Source organism: Cyclopterus lumpus, chromosome 6 (assembly GCF_009769545.1).
Source record: "Cyclopterus lumpus isolate fCycLum1 chromosome 6, fCycLum1.pri, whole genome shotgun sequence".
Classification (NCBI taxonomy): Eukaryota; Metazoa; Chordata; class Actinopteri; order Perciformes; family Cyclopteridae; genus Cyclopterus; species Cyclopterus lumpus.
This window is the reverse complement of record NC_046971.1, coordinates 3,226,744-3,242,363: the sequence shown is the minus strand read 5'-3', so window position 1 is coordinate 3,242,363 and position 15,620 is coordinate 3,226,744. Positions and strand designations below refer to the sequence as shown.

Below are 15,620 nucleotides of genomic sequence, written 5' to 3'. Positions count from 1 at the left end.
AATGTTTTTTTCTGGCTCAGGAAGTGTTTCCTTCGGGCTTCAGGTTTGGGCCACAGTGGGAATAACACAGTGGCCGTGTCTGGAGGCCGACCCCCTCCCCCCTCCCCCCCCAGCCTGCTTAATACAATAAGCTGTAATTTACACCGCCATTCCCTCCAGAGAGATGCCTGTTGTATGGCCTCGTCCCCAGCGGAAAAGACGCCCATTATGCTCGCTGTGACAAAGCCAACGTTGATCGGGTCGGCTCAAACAGCGGGAGGAATGGTGCTGGAAAACAAGGGGGGGGGGGGGGGGGGGGGGGGGCGTATCAGCCAACCGACTAAAACCACATTTAAAGTTCACATTGCGGAGGCATCTACACTGGAATACTCCCGTCCCTGCGGTGTCTCGTCACAGATTTTTTTTCTGGAGCACTGCAGCCCCATCCTGACACGTGTGCCCACGGTCTGCGTGTGTGTGTGTGTGTGTGTGTGTGTGTGTGTGTGTGTGTGTGTGTGTGTGTGTGTACGTGACAGGGAGAACGGTATAATTTTCGAGGCCTCGGTGTAACTGGAGCAACCGCACCCCCCATTAGAGACCCTGTTCTGTCCTGTTTGCTCCCGGGCTTGTAATTGCAGCGTAACCGCAAATGATAAATGACGGTCCAAGTGTGTGTGTGTGTGTGTGTGTGTGTGTGTGTGTGCGTGCGTGTGTGCGTGCGTGCGTGTGCGTTTGTGTGTGCGTGTGCAAACATGGCATATATAAAAAGTTTGCACAACAATTCTGATTCATTTGGAAGATTTTCTTTTTCTTACCAAGTTGCTGGACCACGAATTATCATTTAAAGGGACAGTTCGCCCCCAAAAATATTAAAAACATTAGTTTTCTATGGATACAGGTTGCAAATATTTCTTATTTTTCTAAGTTTCCCTGGAGATGTTTTGCAGACTTGATCCTTCAAACGTTCATAAGAGATCTGAGGTTTATAGATCAATAACTCGATACTCGAGTCACCCTCGATGCTCCAAGTTGTATTCTTAAGCCCCGTTTGGCTCCTCCTTCTTTCAGGTGCTGTTCTCCCGATTAGCCGCCCCGCACGTCAACGTCCGCCTGGACTCGGGACCCGTCTCCGCCGGCGTGGTGCTGCTGGACGCCGACGGCTCGGGCGGAGCCCTGCTGATGGCGACAGGAAACAAGGTGGGCACCTGGGGAGAGAGGGGGGGGAGGGGGGGGGGGGGACATGTCTGGCATGATGACAAGAGATGAGACAGAATAATGTTCCTGGAGGCTCACCGCGGGGGTTCTGCTACCAAACACTTTGTGTTGTCTTCATCTCTGAGCAGCCTTGCTCACGTCTTCCCCTCTTTCCCCGTAGATCACCAAGGTCCCTCTGATTGGCCCCGGCTGCGGTCAGCTGACCACCTGCACTTCCTGTTTGCTGTCGTCGCAGGTGACCGAATGCGGCTGGTGTGACGGACGCTGCAGCAGAGCCGCCCAGTGTCCCGCCTCCGCCCTCTGGACCCAGGACTACTGCACGCCCGTCATCACCAAGGTAACCGCTTAAAAGCTGCATTCTCTCTCCTGACCAACAGGGGGCGACTCCTCTGGTTGTATAGAAGTCTACGCTTCATGTGTTAAAGCTGCATTCTCTCTCCTGACCACCAGGGGGCGACTCCTCTGGTTGTATAGAAGTCTACGCTTCATGTGTTAAAGCTGCATTCTCTCTCCTGACCACCAGGGGGCGACTCCTCTGGTTGTATAGAAGTCTACGATTCATGTGTTAAAGCTGCATTCTCTCTCCTGACCACCAGGGGGCGACTCCTCTGGTTGTATAGAAGTCTACGCTTCATGTGTTAAAGCTGCATTCTCTCTCCTGACCACCAGGGGGCGACTCCTCTGGTTGTATAGAAGTCTATGCTTCATGTGTTAAAGCTGCATTCTCTCTCCTGACCACCAGGGGGCGACTCCTCTGGTTGTATAGAAGTCTATATAAATGACTCTACTTCTCTTGATTTATTCCCTCAGTAAACATTGTAAACATTAGTTTTTGGTCTCAATCTCTAGTTTCAAGTCTTCTTCAATACAGCGTGATGTTCATTTAGTAAATTATGGTCATTTAGAGTCAAACAGACCATAAAGCAGGGGATGCTTTAGGGCGGGGCTACAAGGTGATTGACAGGTCGCTGCCAGACACATATATGGCGTCTTCTACATAAACTCATCCCACCCCAGATATGGTTGGTTATGTTCACTGGTTGCAAAAAAAAATCAAGATGGCGGCGGCCAAAATGCAGAATTTAGAGGCTTCAAAACCGAAGACAACGTCCACTTCTTATTTACGGTTTATGGGGTTTTGGGTTTCAGTATTTAAAGGTCGTCAGCAGCGCTGTTGTCCTAGTTACCGCTGAGCTGAGCTCAGGGTGGGTTCCTCTTCTTTCCTTCTCACGTTAACGTTGCACCCCATGCTGTCAGACTGTCTCCACATATATATATTAAATAAAATAAATCACCGCTGCCCTAAATTCAACAAAGTAGGTAAATAAAAAGAGAAAAAAAAGCACCTTTTCCTTCGCGAATATTCAAACAGGAGGACTTTGGAAAAGAGCTGCAACCTACTAGATGTAACATAGTTTACTTTTCTTTATTCTCACCTCACTCACTAATAAATAATAAAGCGTATAATAAAACAGAAATAAAACATCTTAAATTCAAGTAAATATTATACAGAGATCAAATCAGAGTGGTTATCGACACTTACAAACTCCATTTGATACCTGATGAGGTCAAATCTATTGATTGAGAAGGAAATTATTAACATAATATTATTTCTTGGCTGTCGACAGTGTTTTTCTGATTATGGAGTGATACAAAGAGATATTTAAAAATTCACAACTTTTGACGATTTCTGGTCCGGAAATTAGCACGTATTTAATATTGTAAACACAACACTTCAGAAAACGTATAACGTGTCGTGGACATCAGGTGTCGATCCACCTGGGAGAGGCAGCAGCAGCATCCTCTTTGTAAACATGGCCGACCCCCTGTTTGCGTAACCCAGGTGACGCCGACCTCCGGGCCCGTCCGAGGCTCCACGGCCGTGACGCTGTGCGGCAGCTTCTTCGGCTTCGACAAGACGGAGAGCTTCAGGGCCTCGCTGGTCACGGTGGAGGTGGCGGGAGCTCCCTGCAGGCTCACCCGGCAGGACAACGTCAACAGGTGTGTGTGTGTGTGTGTGTGTGTGTGTGTTTTGTGGACGTTCAGTGTGCACGTTAGACATTTTGAGAGCTGGGTGTTTACGAGATAAGGGGGGCCTCGGCACGCTGGCGTCTTATAGGGGCCGAGCAGGACTTTAATAGGGGGGTATTGTGTTTGAGGAAGAATGTTAAGAAGCCCCACACACACACACACACACACACACACACACACACTCTCCACCCCCACGCCTTTCACTCTCTCTTTCTCCAACACATGACTTCCCTAACTCAAAAATCGCTTTCCACTCTCCCCCGAAATCCCAAACGTCCCATTCAAAAAAGCCCCTTTCGCTACAAACAAGCTCCTCACAGATCGGGAGGGAACAGAAAAAAAATAAAGCAAAAAGATGGTCTCCTTTGTGCAGCGGATCATCATTGAATTAGGATAAATGCTCGGTGGCTTCGGTAGAGTATAATGTGTGGTCTGTGTGTGTGTGTGTGTGTGTTTAGGTGGACTGAGGTGCAGTGTTCCCCAGTGTTCAGTGGGAACTTCACCCCGTCGGGGAACGCCGTGAAGGTCACAAGCGGCCACAAGGTCGCCTCGATGGAGGGCTTCACCTTCGTGGTAAGAACGGCGTCCCGTTTCCTTTGAGTTCGACGTGGAGGAAAGCGTTGCCGTTTCCTAAACGTCAGCCTCCTCTTCCTCTTCCTCTTCCTCCTCCAGGACCCCGTGATCCACGAAATCTTCCCGACGTTCGGGCCGAAGTCCGGGAGCACCGTGCTGACCGTCAGGGGCGCCTTCCTGGACGCCGGGAACAAGCGAGAGGTGACGATCGGGAACGCGGCCTGTAAGATCCAGAGGTCAGTCCACGGTCGCTTCTTCTTTCTTCCTCTTCCTCTTCCTCTTGCACAGCTCTTCAAAAATAATGCATATCAATATGTGGCTGCGATATTTTCTCTACCTTTTTATTTATTTATAGCTTCACAATGAGTCCTTCATGGGATAGTCTCTATATTGCTTATGGGCACAAACAAAAATGTTCTGAATTCTGAATTCTGAAGTTTTGGAACATCGGGTCAGAGATCCAGTGGGGCCATTGTTCATGAAAAGGGCCTCGCGGTTCCACAGTACTTCCATTCTTTTAAAAAGTCTCCAGAATGCACGAAGCAAAGTCCAACAAAGGAACCCCCCCGAACCACGCTTTGGTTTTTCCCAGATCCGTCATATTTACCGTCACTTCACTGGGAGCATTTCTTCCTGTGAGCTGGAGGTCAAAGGTCCTTTCTCCAACCTCGTCTCCTCGTCTCCTCGTCCGCTCAATCGGGAATTATCCGCTAACACAACAACATGTCCTGTGTGCTCTCCCCCCCCCCCCCCCACCACCCCCCCTCCCCATCAGCCTGTCGTCCACCATGCTGACCTGCAAGACGCCTCCGCACTCCGTCCCCTCCAAGCAACCCGTGAAGCTCACGGTGGATTCGGTGGAGCGCCTGGCGCCCACGCCGTTCACCTTCAACCAGGACCCCATCATCAACAGCATCCAGCCCTCGCGCTCCTTCGTCAGGTTGGTGCCCTCGATCGTTAGCACGTTAGCATTGTTAGCTTCTCGGCCGTCTGGCCCTTTCTTTGGTGGTTTTCTATTTGGTGGAAACCAAATCGATAAGACCTCCCTCCATTTTCTTTTTGGTGTGAGGAAGACTTAGTGGGGAGAAGTGAACTGCAAACGGGTCACATGACACGGTTCAGCCGATATAACCGTGGTACTCCGCCTCACAGCTCACCGGTCAAACACAACCCACTGAAGTCGAGTTCTGCCCGAACTTTAAAAACCTCCACATCTGTGAGCGATGAGCCGCGTTCACGTTTGGATCGCTCCAAAAAAGGGGGTTTGGATATCGCTATTCGTCAATGTCAACTTAGAGAGAGAGAGAGAGAGAGAGGGAGAGAGAGAGAGAGGGAGAGAGAGAGACAGAGAGAGAGAGAGAGAGAGAGAGAGAGAGATTCATGGTTAGTTTTACAGCAGGAGGAAATGAGTGGGAGGTGACGAGTGGCTAAACTGCTAGCGTTCCTCCCAGTGGGGATCTACTGTGTTTCTGATGCTAACGCTAATACCTGCCTTCCCCCCCCCCCCCCCCTCTCCTTCACTAGCGGAGGGTGCACGGTGTCGGCTCACGGCTTCTTCCTCCAGTCCGGCCTGCAGCCCCAGATGGTCCTCACCACGGGTCAGGACGCCGAGGTCTTCCATGTGGTGAGTACCAGAAAGGGTGTCATATATCCCGCCCCCCCCTCCCCAAAAAAACACCACGAATCAAGAATTAATATGACAGATTCACAGGAAACGTCAAACGGTATGAAACGATCACATTTGACTGGCCGGTCGTCAAACATTGGGCCGCTCTTGGCTTCACGTATTAATCCGCCAAGTCTTCAAAACGTAGACCCCCGATGGGCTGAAAGGGGGACCCTCGAAGATCCTCGTAGAGAACTCAAATGGATGAGTTTAGTTTCCTGCATCTCCTTTTATGGTCTTTTTTTATTTTAAGTGGAAAAAAAGACCAGCATTGGGTATTTAGGAGTATGTTGAACAGCAGGCAAATACCACGCTGTCACATGCATGGTATTGTCATTATACACGCTAACGCCCCCCCCCCCCAAAAAAAAAAGAGTAAAACAGAAGAGTGCTAAAGTGTGTCCGACGGACCTGGAGAACAAAAGGAAGTGGAAAAGTGCAGCTGTCACTTCTTCGGTAGCGAGGCCACCGGCTCTCCTCGCACTTTATTCCACTTAACCCGCTCGCCCGGAACCTCGCCGGAACCGCTCCGGAACCTCTCCGGAACCTCGCCGGAACCTCTCCGAAACCTCTCCGGAACCTCGCCAGAACCTCTCCGGAACCTCGCCGGAACCTCGCCGGAACCTCTCCGGAACCTCTCCGGAACCTCTCCGGAACCTCGCCAGAACCTCTCCGGAACCTCGCCGGAACCTCGCCGGAACCTCTCCGGAACCTCGCCAGAACCTCTCCGGAACCTCTCCGGAACCTCGCCATCAGACCGGCGGCGTTTTAAATCACCGCGAGTCATCAAACACACTTGTAGTTTAATTACGAGGACCTCAAGATGACGTTGAATATATATGTATATATATTAAGTAAATATATACTATATATATATAAGGTTTTCCTCAGTGGCTCGGATGTTGTAATGGGCGAGAGGGCGGGGCTTATTTCAGACTAAAGGTACCTGTCCCCCCACCTGTCTGTTCACATTAGTCTCCCTCATATTTTGCCTTTAATTTTTAAGTTTTTAAGACTTTTTGACGCGTTTCAAGTCTTTCAAGTTTTTTCTCTTGAGTTTTCCTTAACCGCCTCTGCTTTTTAGAACTTCATATCTTCGGCTATTTTATTTATTTAGTGACCATGACCTTTTTCTCCGCGACCTTTAGTCCACATCTCAGTCGTCAGGTTACGGTGAACATGTCGTCTTCTGTGAAGTTCGTTAACTTTAACTCGATAAGTCACCGCGATGTCCTCCTGACGGGGCTCATTGTGAGCACACTGCTGCATTGAGGGGAAAACAATTAAAGTGTTATTTCTTCTCTTTCTACACACTACATTATTGTCTCCTGGGGTTTGTTTGTCAACAATATAGTCACAGTTAGTGTACACGACGTCTGGTCTGAAGGGAAATATTTGGCAAACACCTTTGCAATGAAAGGTTGGACTAGATTCATAAAAACTACCCGGATGTTATCGACCGACAGCCGGTCAGAGGTGAACCGCTGTGGAGGACGAAAATATTTGATCGACTTTCCTTCGGTAAACATTTGCTCTGTCGACATGTCCGGGGCTTTTATTGTGAAAGGTACGAACAGAAGGAGTGGATCTGGTTTTGTCAACGACGAAAGGAGAAATAAAGTTATATGAGATATGAAGAAAAACAAACAACGACGCTCGAAATTGTTGGCGCTCGCTGTGTGACTGCTGACAAAAAATCAACAGTTTAAAAGAATTGCGTAAAGGACCTTTTAGTCCTTTAAAAGTTATTGACAGAAGCTTCACGTTCAAACCTCTCATTAATAATTGCTCGACCACGTAGTTCCAGGTGTTGTTCTCCCCCCGGGAGGCAGTTTGAGGACAAGCAGCGCTTTGTAACGATGTTATCTGTCACTCTGAGTCACACACCGCTGCAGCAACACACTCGGTGGACACGCACACACACACGCACGCATACGCACACACACACGCACACACACGCACACACACGCACACACACGCACACACACGCACACACACTCAAATCTTCACTACATCGCTTTATCTCCAATCCGGCTTCCCTCCCCTTGTTTGTCTCTCCTTCTCTGTATTACACACGCACACACACACACACGCACACACACGCACACACGCACACACACGCACACACACACACACACGCACACACACACACACACACGCACACACACGCACACACACACACACACACGCACACACACGCACACACACACACACGCACACACACGCACACACGCACACACACGCACACACACACACACACGCACACACACACACACACACACGCACACACACGCACACGCACACACACGCACACACACGCACACGCACACACACGCACACACACACGCACACACACGCACACACACGCACCCGCACACGCACACACACGCACACACACACGCACGCATACGCACACACACACGCACACACACGCACACACACACACACGCACACACCGCACACACACGCACACACACACACACACGCACACACACACACTCACACACACGCACACACACGCACACACACACACGCACACACACACGCACGCATACGCACACACACACGCACACACACGCACACACACACGCACGCATACGCACACACACACGCACACACACGCACACACACTCAAATCTTCACTACATCGCTTTATCTCCAATCCGTCTTCCCTCCCCTTGTTTGTCTCTCCTTCTCTGTATTAAACACACACACACACACACACGCACACACCGCACACACACGCACACACACGCACACAAGCACACACACGCACACACACGCACACGCACACACACGCACACACACACAAACACACTCAAATCTTCACTACATCGCTTTATCTCCAATCCGTCTTCCCTCCCCTTGTTTGTCTCTCCTTCTCTGTATTACACACACACACACACACACACACGCACACACCGCACACACACGCACGCACACACACACACACACACGTCTCGTCTTCCAGGTCCCCTTCCCCTGGTCATTGACCCGTGTTCAGGTCAGCTGCTTGATGGGTCTCTGGAGAGCTCGGGGGGCTTCGTTACGGCACAAACGTGAGCCGGAGCGCTCTGGAACCAGGTTTACGGTCCAAACCTCCATTCACCAGACACCCACCCCCCCCACCCCCCCACCCGCTCCACTGGTTCACACGCACCGAGGGTTCACACGCATATATATATATATATGTATACACATTTTGTCCTTAATGGATAGTCGTGATAAATAATCTTTTGTCTGCCGTCAGTTTGACTCTCGCTTCCGTCTGTTTTCGTCTGGTGAGCGCTGTCGCCATGGTTACCTGCTTATTAACATACCGGGCTCGCTGATGTAGAACACCAGTTAACGGACCGGACCGGCGCTCATCGACCACCAAGGTATCACTTCATGAAACAACATTTTTATTTTTAATATTTAGGATAGACTTTAAAATATATATATATATAAAAAAACTTGCAAACCGGCGAAGCAGTTTTTTCATTGTTGTTGAAGCTGGAATAACAGACAACAGCCTCCTGAGGAGAGCCCAGTACGAAACCAGCTATCGTTGCTAATGGTTTAGGGCGGGATCAGGACCCGCTGGGCCCCATCTGTCGCCTGTTACATTCCTTCCAGTAAACAGGATGAGTTGAGGCTCAGCCTTGGTGAAGGGACAGTATGAGCGTCTTATTGTCTTAATCCCTTCAAAATAAAAGGGTCTCTCACAGCGCAACGTTTTTTCCAATCGGTCACCCCCCTCTAGAAATACGGGGTTCTCCGGGTCGGGTCTGCACACCAAAAAGACCGGCGAGATGTTCAGGGGTCCTCGGGAGGAAAAGAAACACAAGCACCCAGTGTTGACTTGATATCAGCCTCTCAGATCTCCAGTAAAGCCGATCTCAGCTTTCCCACACACATGAAAGAGGTGCGTTTTTTACGATCCGTCGTGAAAAGCTGGCATGACCACAAAGCCCAAAGGGGGGGGGGGAATTGGGAGGGGGTGGTTAGGGGGGGGGGGGGCTGTAAATACATGAAGAAAAGTGAACTTTCACAAAGTCCATTGCCTCCACACGGCTCTCAACATGGCCGACGGCGCACCTGGTCCTCACGCGCGAAAAAAGTAACTCCTCGTTTTTTTCTCTCTTGGGTCTTTTAAAAAAATAAACCTCCGTCTTCACAGGAAACAACTCACTTATGTTCTACGCCACAAAAAAAAACAACTACTCTGTAAGGTTTAAGAAAATATCGCGGTACGAGTTAAAATAACCGTTACTTGACGAGTGGATCGACGTTAGCTTGCGCGGTCAACAAAGAGCCCGTTGCACACCGCCGGTCCAACTTACGTGACGCCTCTGTAACTCAGAAAGCACCATTAAGTGATTAATGGTTGCCGTGTGCGGCGCTGGTCGTTTCCACCGCGGTAAAACAAACTAAAGGAAAACACGTTGCGCGTTGCAGTTGCCAAAGAAGAAGAAGAAGAAAAAGGGAAACGCACACCTCAAAATCCCAAATAATAAAATGTAGCCGAGCTGGAGGCCTCAAAGCCAACGTCAACAATAGCACGACGCAGGAGGAAGAAGAAGAAGAAGAAGAAGAAGAAGAAGAAGAAGAAGAAGAAGAAGAAGAAGTAGAAGAAGATAAATCACTCTAGATTCGGTACGTGGGAGCCCCGTTATGACTTGGCCCTTTTCGCAGGCCGTTACTCTAATGATCCTTCAGGGAACGGCGGAGGGTTTTTTTTCTTCAGGGGAACGATGGTTCTCTCATCACCCCGCAGTGAAACACCCCCCCCCCCCACCCCACCCCACCCCCCCCCCCCAAGCCCTCCCGACCCCCCGAGCGATTGTATTTACAGCTGCGTTGCCGACCTGCAGCCCTTCACCTCCTCGGCCTTTAAATGAGAGGAGACGTCCGCTGAACAATGAAAACTGACTGATTCTTCCACTAATTCACAGGATATTTTTCCTACGGCCTACGGGGGGGGGGGGGGGGGGGGGGGGGGGGGGGGGGGGGGGGGGGGGGGGGGGGCCCTACAGTCCTGCACAGTCCTGCTCTACTCACTCCATATTGATGTGTGGAGGTTAATTGGATTGCTTTTGTTAGGCGACCCAGCGCCCTCACAAACACACACACACACAATAAATGTGTGTGTGTGTGTGTGTGTGTGTGTGTGTGTGTGTGTGTGTCCATCTGGGCCGCTGCAGCCCACCGGGGAGGCGGATTAGGAAGTGTAGGAGGAAGTGTCAGCGACAGGCCGCTGCTACTGCAGGAAGAGCTCGACTCCAACGCGGTTTGTTGAGCTTCCGCTTTGCTCTGTGGGTTTTTTTTGTGGGAGCGTTACAAAGTTTACAGACCGGTCTAACTTGGTGTGTTTCATGTGGTTTTACATCTATTTTATTTTACAAAAAATATATATATATTTATTTATTCCGTTTTTTTTAACTCAAATACACATGTAAGAATAATAATAAATAAGTAAATAATAAAAACAATAATTTCCCGGAGCGAATCAAGACATCGACCGATAAAGATGACAAACTTTATTCCTCCTTCAATCTTTGACAAATTTAGCGCAGACCGGATCCACTTCCGTTCTTACCTTTCACAATAAAAGCCCAGGACAAACAAAAACCTTGTAACTCTTAACCCAGAGGGGATTCAGAGCTGAAATACTTGTTTACATTAATTCAGACATAAATTGCAGCCGTGTGCTCCAGTCAATCTGATTTGCATGAACAGTGTTGCAAACAGCCCATAATAAACAATAGAACCACCCACCCGAAAGGACACGCCTCCCTCTGCAGCCCAGAAGATAAACACCGGCATCGATCAGCCGAACGGGTCCGGTCTGTTTGCGAGCGCACCTGTGTGGAGGAACACGACCTCCACGTCACGAATAAACCACCATCTCACTGTTTGTTTACTTTATTGACGCTGCAAACAATTGGTTTTATTCCACATTGTTTCTCTCCTTTTATCTATGAATTACTGACTGGAATGTGTTGAATGCAGTTTACCAAAAATGTTGAATATGATCTGATTAATTTTTTTACATTATTTTATATATTTCATATTTATGTTCTGTTGAAGTGCACTAACCTTACAACATAGTTTATACTATTTATTTTTTTTATCAAATTAATGTTGATATTATTTAAATTTATACATTTAAAGTATTCTGGATTATTTGTTGTATTTACAAATGTCATTATTTTTACATTTAGCTTTTTATCTGTTTTTTTCTTTGTTGAATTATATCTAAAAGTGCATGAAAATCCTCCGTTAAAAAAAGTCATAAAAATAAATAAACGATGAATAGATTAAATAATAATCTGTGTAATATTCCAGGCGTATTCAAACACGTGAGGTTTAGCTCTCTGCACGTAACAGGAGAAGTCAACATAAAGAAACTCTGCCACGCCTCAATGAAACAGGATTTATTCGGAATCTCACTGGGGGGGGGGGGCACAAAGCCTGGGAGGCCTGCGTGGGCTGGACCCAGCACGGCATCACGCTCTGTTGTTGTGCCCTTGGGCCACGCGCGTAAACACTGCAGCGGCAACCAGAAGGAAACAGCTGTCGAGTGTGAAAGAGGCTGCCGGGCTGAGGATTACGGCACGGGGGTTCTACGTTGGGACCGAGGGGAGACCCGGAGGTGGAGGTGTGCCGGGCTGAGGATTACGGCACGGGGGTTCTACGTTGGGACCGAGGGGAGACCCGGAGGTGGAGGTGTGCCGGTGTCTCTTTGGGCATGAACCTATAAACAGTTCAGAAGTATTTCATGTATTTCATGCCAGTCTTGGTCAAATCCCAATGGGTGAGTTCTAGATAGAACCATTGGAAAATAAATAGCGTCTTGGTTGAACCCCCCTTCTAGATAGAACCATTGGAAAATAAACAGGGTTTTGGTAGAACCCCCTGGGTGGGTTCTAGATAAAATCCATTGGAATATAAATGGGGTTTTGGTAGAACCCCCTGGGTGGGTTCTAGATAAAATCCATTGGAATATAAATGGGGTTTTGGTAGAACCCCCTGGGTGGGTTCTAGATAAAATCCATTGGAATATAAATGGGGTTTTGGTAGAACCCCCTGGGTGGGTTCTAGATAAAAATCCATTGGAATATAAATGGGGTTTTGGTAGAACCCCCTGGGTGAGTTCTAGATAAAATCCATTGGAATATAAATGGGGTTTTGGTAGAACCCCCTGGGTGGGTTCTAGATAAAACCCTTGGAATATTAATGGGGTTTTGGTAGAACCCCCTGGGTGGGTTTTAGATAAAACCCTTGGAATATTAATGGGGTTTTGGTAGAACCCCCTGGGTGGGTTTTAGATAAAACCCTTGGAATATTAATGGGGTCTTGGTCACATCCCAACGGGTGGGTTCTTGTTGGCACCCTGATAAGATGGGAAGAATCTGGACAGAACCTCCGGAGCGGATTCTGGGTAGACCCTCTCATAGGAGGGTCTCTAAGAAACCTTTAACGGGTCTAGGTGTAAGGCTTCTTGTTGGGTTTAAGGTAGAACCCTCTGAAAGGGTTTCCGGGTACAACCTTTATGACCAAATTGAAGACACACATACACACACAATGTGTTTTTCTAACCGTCTCCGTTCCCCCCTCTCGCTCTAGAGCTGCGTGTACGGCGAGAACCGGACCTCCATCCAGTGCACCACGCCGTCTCTGGCCAAGCTGGCCCTGAAGCCGCCCGTGGTCACCAACGTGGCGTTCGTCCTGGACGGCTACTACACGGATCAGTGGGACCTGATCTACGTGGAGGACCCCCAGTTCCAGGACCCCAAGCTCACCTCCAAGGACAACAAGAGCATCGTGGAGCTCAAGGTACGACCGAAGTGCCGCATATCTGCAGAGTTGTGTTCAATAAAAACCGACATCGCAGATGTGTCGGACCTTCCGCGGCACTTTATTTTTTTTATAAAAGTACGTTTATAAAAGTAGCTTTTTTTTTTTTTTACTGAAGTTGCCTTCGCCTCCCAACGCACGCGTTCACGTGCACAGGCAACTTCCACGGTCCGGGGTCAAATCGGGAAGGAAACAATACTGAAAGAAAAACAGGAAGTGGAGTCTGTTTCCCATCGTTTACACCCACCCCCCACCCCGCTTCCCCCCCTTCACCGCTACACCTCTCCATGTATTCTCTCCGTTGACTTGCATTGTTCTGCCGGCCCGAGGTCAAAGCTTTTGACATATTAATGCCTCCACGACGTTCCCCTGAGACGGTTCTTTTAGCGGCACAATGAAGAACACGTTTCTACCCGTTTCTTTCCTTCTTTTTTTGTTGACTCCAACTCGACGGTTCTCGGCAGCTGCGCTGAACCTCGAGCAGGGAACCCTTTTTTTTCTGCTTCTCCTTCTTTTTTCCTCTCTCTTCCCAGACATGACCTTGGCCCCCGCTGCTAAATCCGACCACCAATCCCCCCTTCATCCCAGACAAACCCCCCTAGTTTTCTTACAGGGGAGGAAGGGATAGGGGGGGGGGGGGGGTGTTACCACAGGCCACATGTAACGCCATTGGATAACCTTCTGCCCTCTGGCCAAGCGCTCCTTTATAACCTTAAATCCCCCAAAAATACACCGTCGTCCGCCAATAAAATTGGAATGAAGGAATACTCGTGTGACAGGTCGTCAATAAAAGAACCAGGATGTAGATTTAGGCGCGAGGCCAGAGCATCACGGAGCCATCGTAACATTATCATAACAATGTATTTAGGCTCTTTAATAACTTTAATAACTCTTCTCTGTGTGTGTGTGTGTGTGTTTACAGCACGCAAAACAAGGACTCGCACTGTTACGCGGTGTTGTCTCAGTGTGTGTCCATAATTGCAAGCAAGTTAATTAGTGTGTGTGTGTGTGTGTGTGTGTGAGAGAGAGAGAGAGAGAGAGCAGGAACAGGTGCGAGCCTCCACTCTGTGTCAAATTGGACAATCCCAAGCTGTCACGCGAGGAATGTGTTCATTCTCTTTATTGCCTTCTCCTGCACTCACGTGTGTTTATGTGTGTGTGTGTGTGTGTGTGTGTGTGTGTGTGTGTGTGAAAGAGAGAGAGAGAGAGAGAGAGAGATGGCATCAGAGGAATGATAAAAACGAAAATAAAAAACAAAAGGAGGGGGTGGGGGGGGGGTGTCTAAAAACCAGAGAGCAGCTTAGGCCGCATTGTTCCCGTCAGAACCCACGAACCCAGAACCCGGGTTCTTCTTCCAGACGTTCCCGTCAGAACCCACAAACCCAGAACCCGGGTTCTCCCAGACCTCAGAGGGTCCGGTTCGGTTGCCGTCCCACGTCTCCAACGAGCCGCTGAGTCGTCACTTTCCTTTTTCGGCAGCAGCAGAAAACTGTGAACGGACCAGCCCCCCCCCCCCCCCCCCCCCCCCCATAGCTACTAAAATGTGTAAATGCTATAAAACTCACATCGTGTTTTTAGTCACCTGCTGGCCCATTTTTTAAGAGAGCCCTATAAATAGTTTAGGGAACCTCTTTTGAAGAGTGAGAACGTTTGGGACTCCGGTGATGGAGGTCTGTGACACACGTGTGTGTGTGTGTGTGTGTGTGTGTGTGTGTGTGTGTGTGTGTGTGGCCTGTGATTGATTTACACCAAAGTCAACATTTTTAAATACTTTACAGCCGCCCAACCCTGTGCACCATGCAGCTGCCGTATACATATAATACGGATCTTACGACTTCCATCTTAAAGCCGCTACGAGGAGCTTTCATTTTGAGTGGATCTGGCGCCCCCTGTGGCCAAAAGCGGGGTTGTTTTTTTTCCCAGCAGCCTTTAAGAAAAACCTCTTAATTTTACTGCAGCAGGGGGAGTCTGACTAGTCCTGGTTCTGGTTCCCCCCTCCAGCCATAGCCAGTCATCCGGAGGCCTCGGTGTTCCTCGTGGTAACTTTTGTCCGGACGCTCCTCGCTCCCGATTCTTCCTGCGGGCAGTGAACGCACCGTTACCTGACAGCGGATTACAGAGGTTCAATGTGACGCATCTCAGCACATGATGTTCATTTAGTAGATTGTGGTCCATTTAGAGAGTCAAACAGTGCTTTAGGGGGCGGGGCTACAAGGTGATTGACGGGTCACTGCAGCTACCAGAGTACATCTACGTCACTCCCATGCATTCCAAATATGGTAACTTCTGGTTATTGGTTCGGCTTATTGGTTCA

At 49.1% G+C, this 15,620-nt stretch overlaps 1 protein-coding gene across 1 annotated transcript in view; it reads left to right on the top strand.

Annotated features, from left to right (window-relative positions):
• Positions 1 to 15,620, top strand: part of met (MET proto-oncogene, receptor tyrosine kinase) — a 59,313-nt gene that overhangs the window by 25,844 nt on the left and 17,849 nt on the right. The window contains exons 4-11 of the mRNA XM_034535899.1: positions 1,048 to 1,176; positions 1,355 to 1,531; positions 3,038 to 3,195; positions 3,684 to 3,798; positions 3,898 to 4,034; positions 4,574 to 4,738; positions 5,323 to 5,422; positions 13,076 to 13,285. Coding sequence (XP_034391790.1) covers positions 1,048 to 1,176; positions 1,355 to 1,531; positions 3,038 to 3,195; positions 3,684 to 3,798; positions 3,898 to 4,034; positions 4,574 to 4,738; positions 5,323 to 5,422; positions 13,076 to 13,285 — 1,191 coding nt within the window. The remainder of the gene's footprint in view (positions 1 to 1,047; positions 1,177 to 1,354; positions 1,532 to 3,037; positions 3,196 to 3,683; positions 3,799 to 3,897; positions 4,035 to 4,573; positions 4,739 to 5,322; positions 5,423 to 13,075; positions 13,286 to 15,620) is intronic.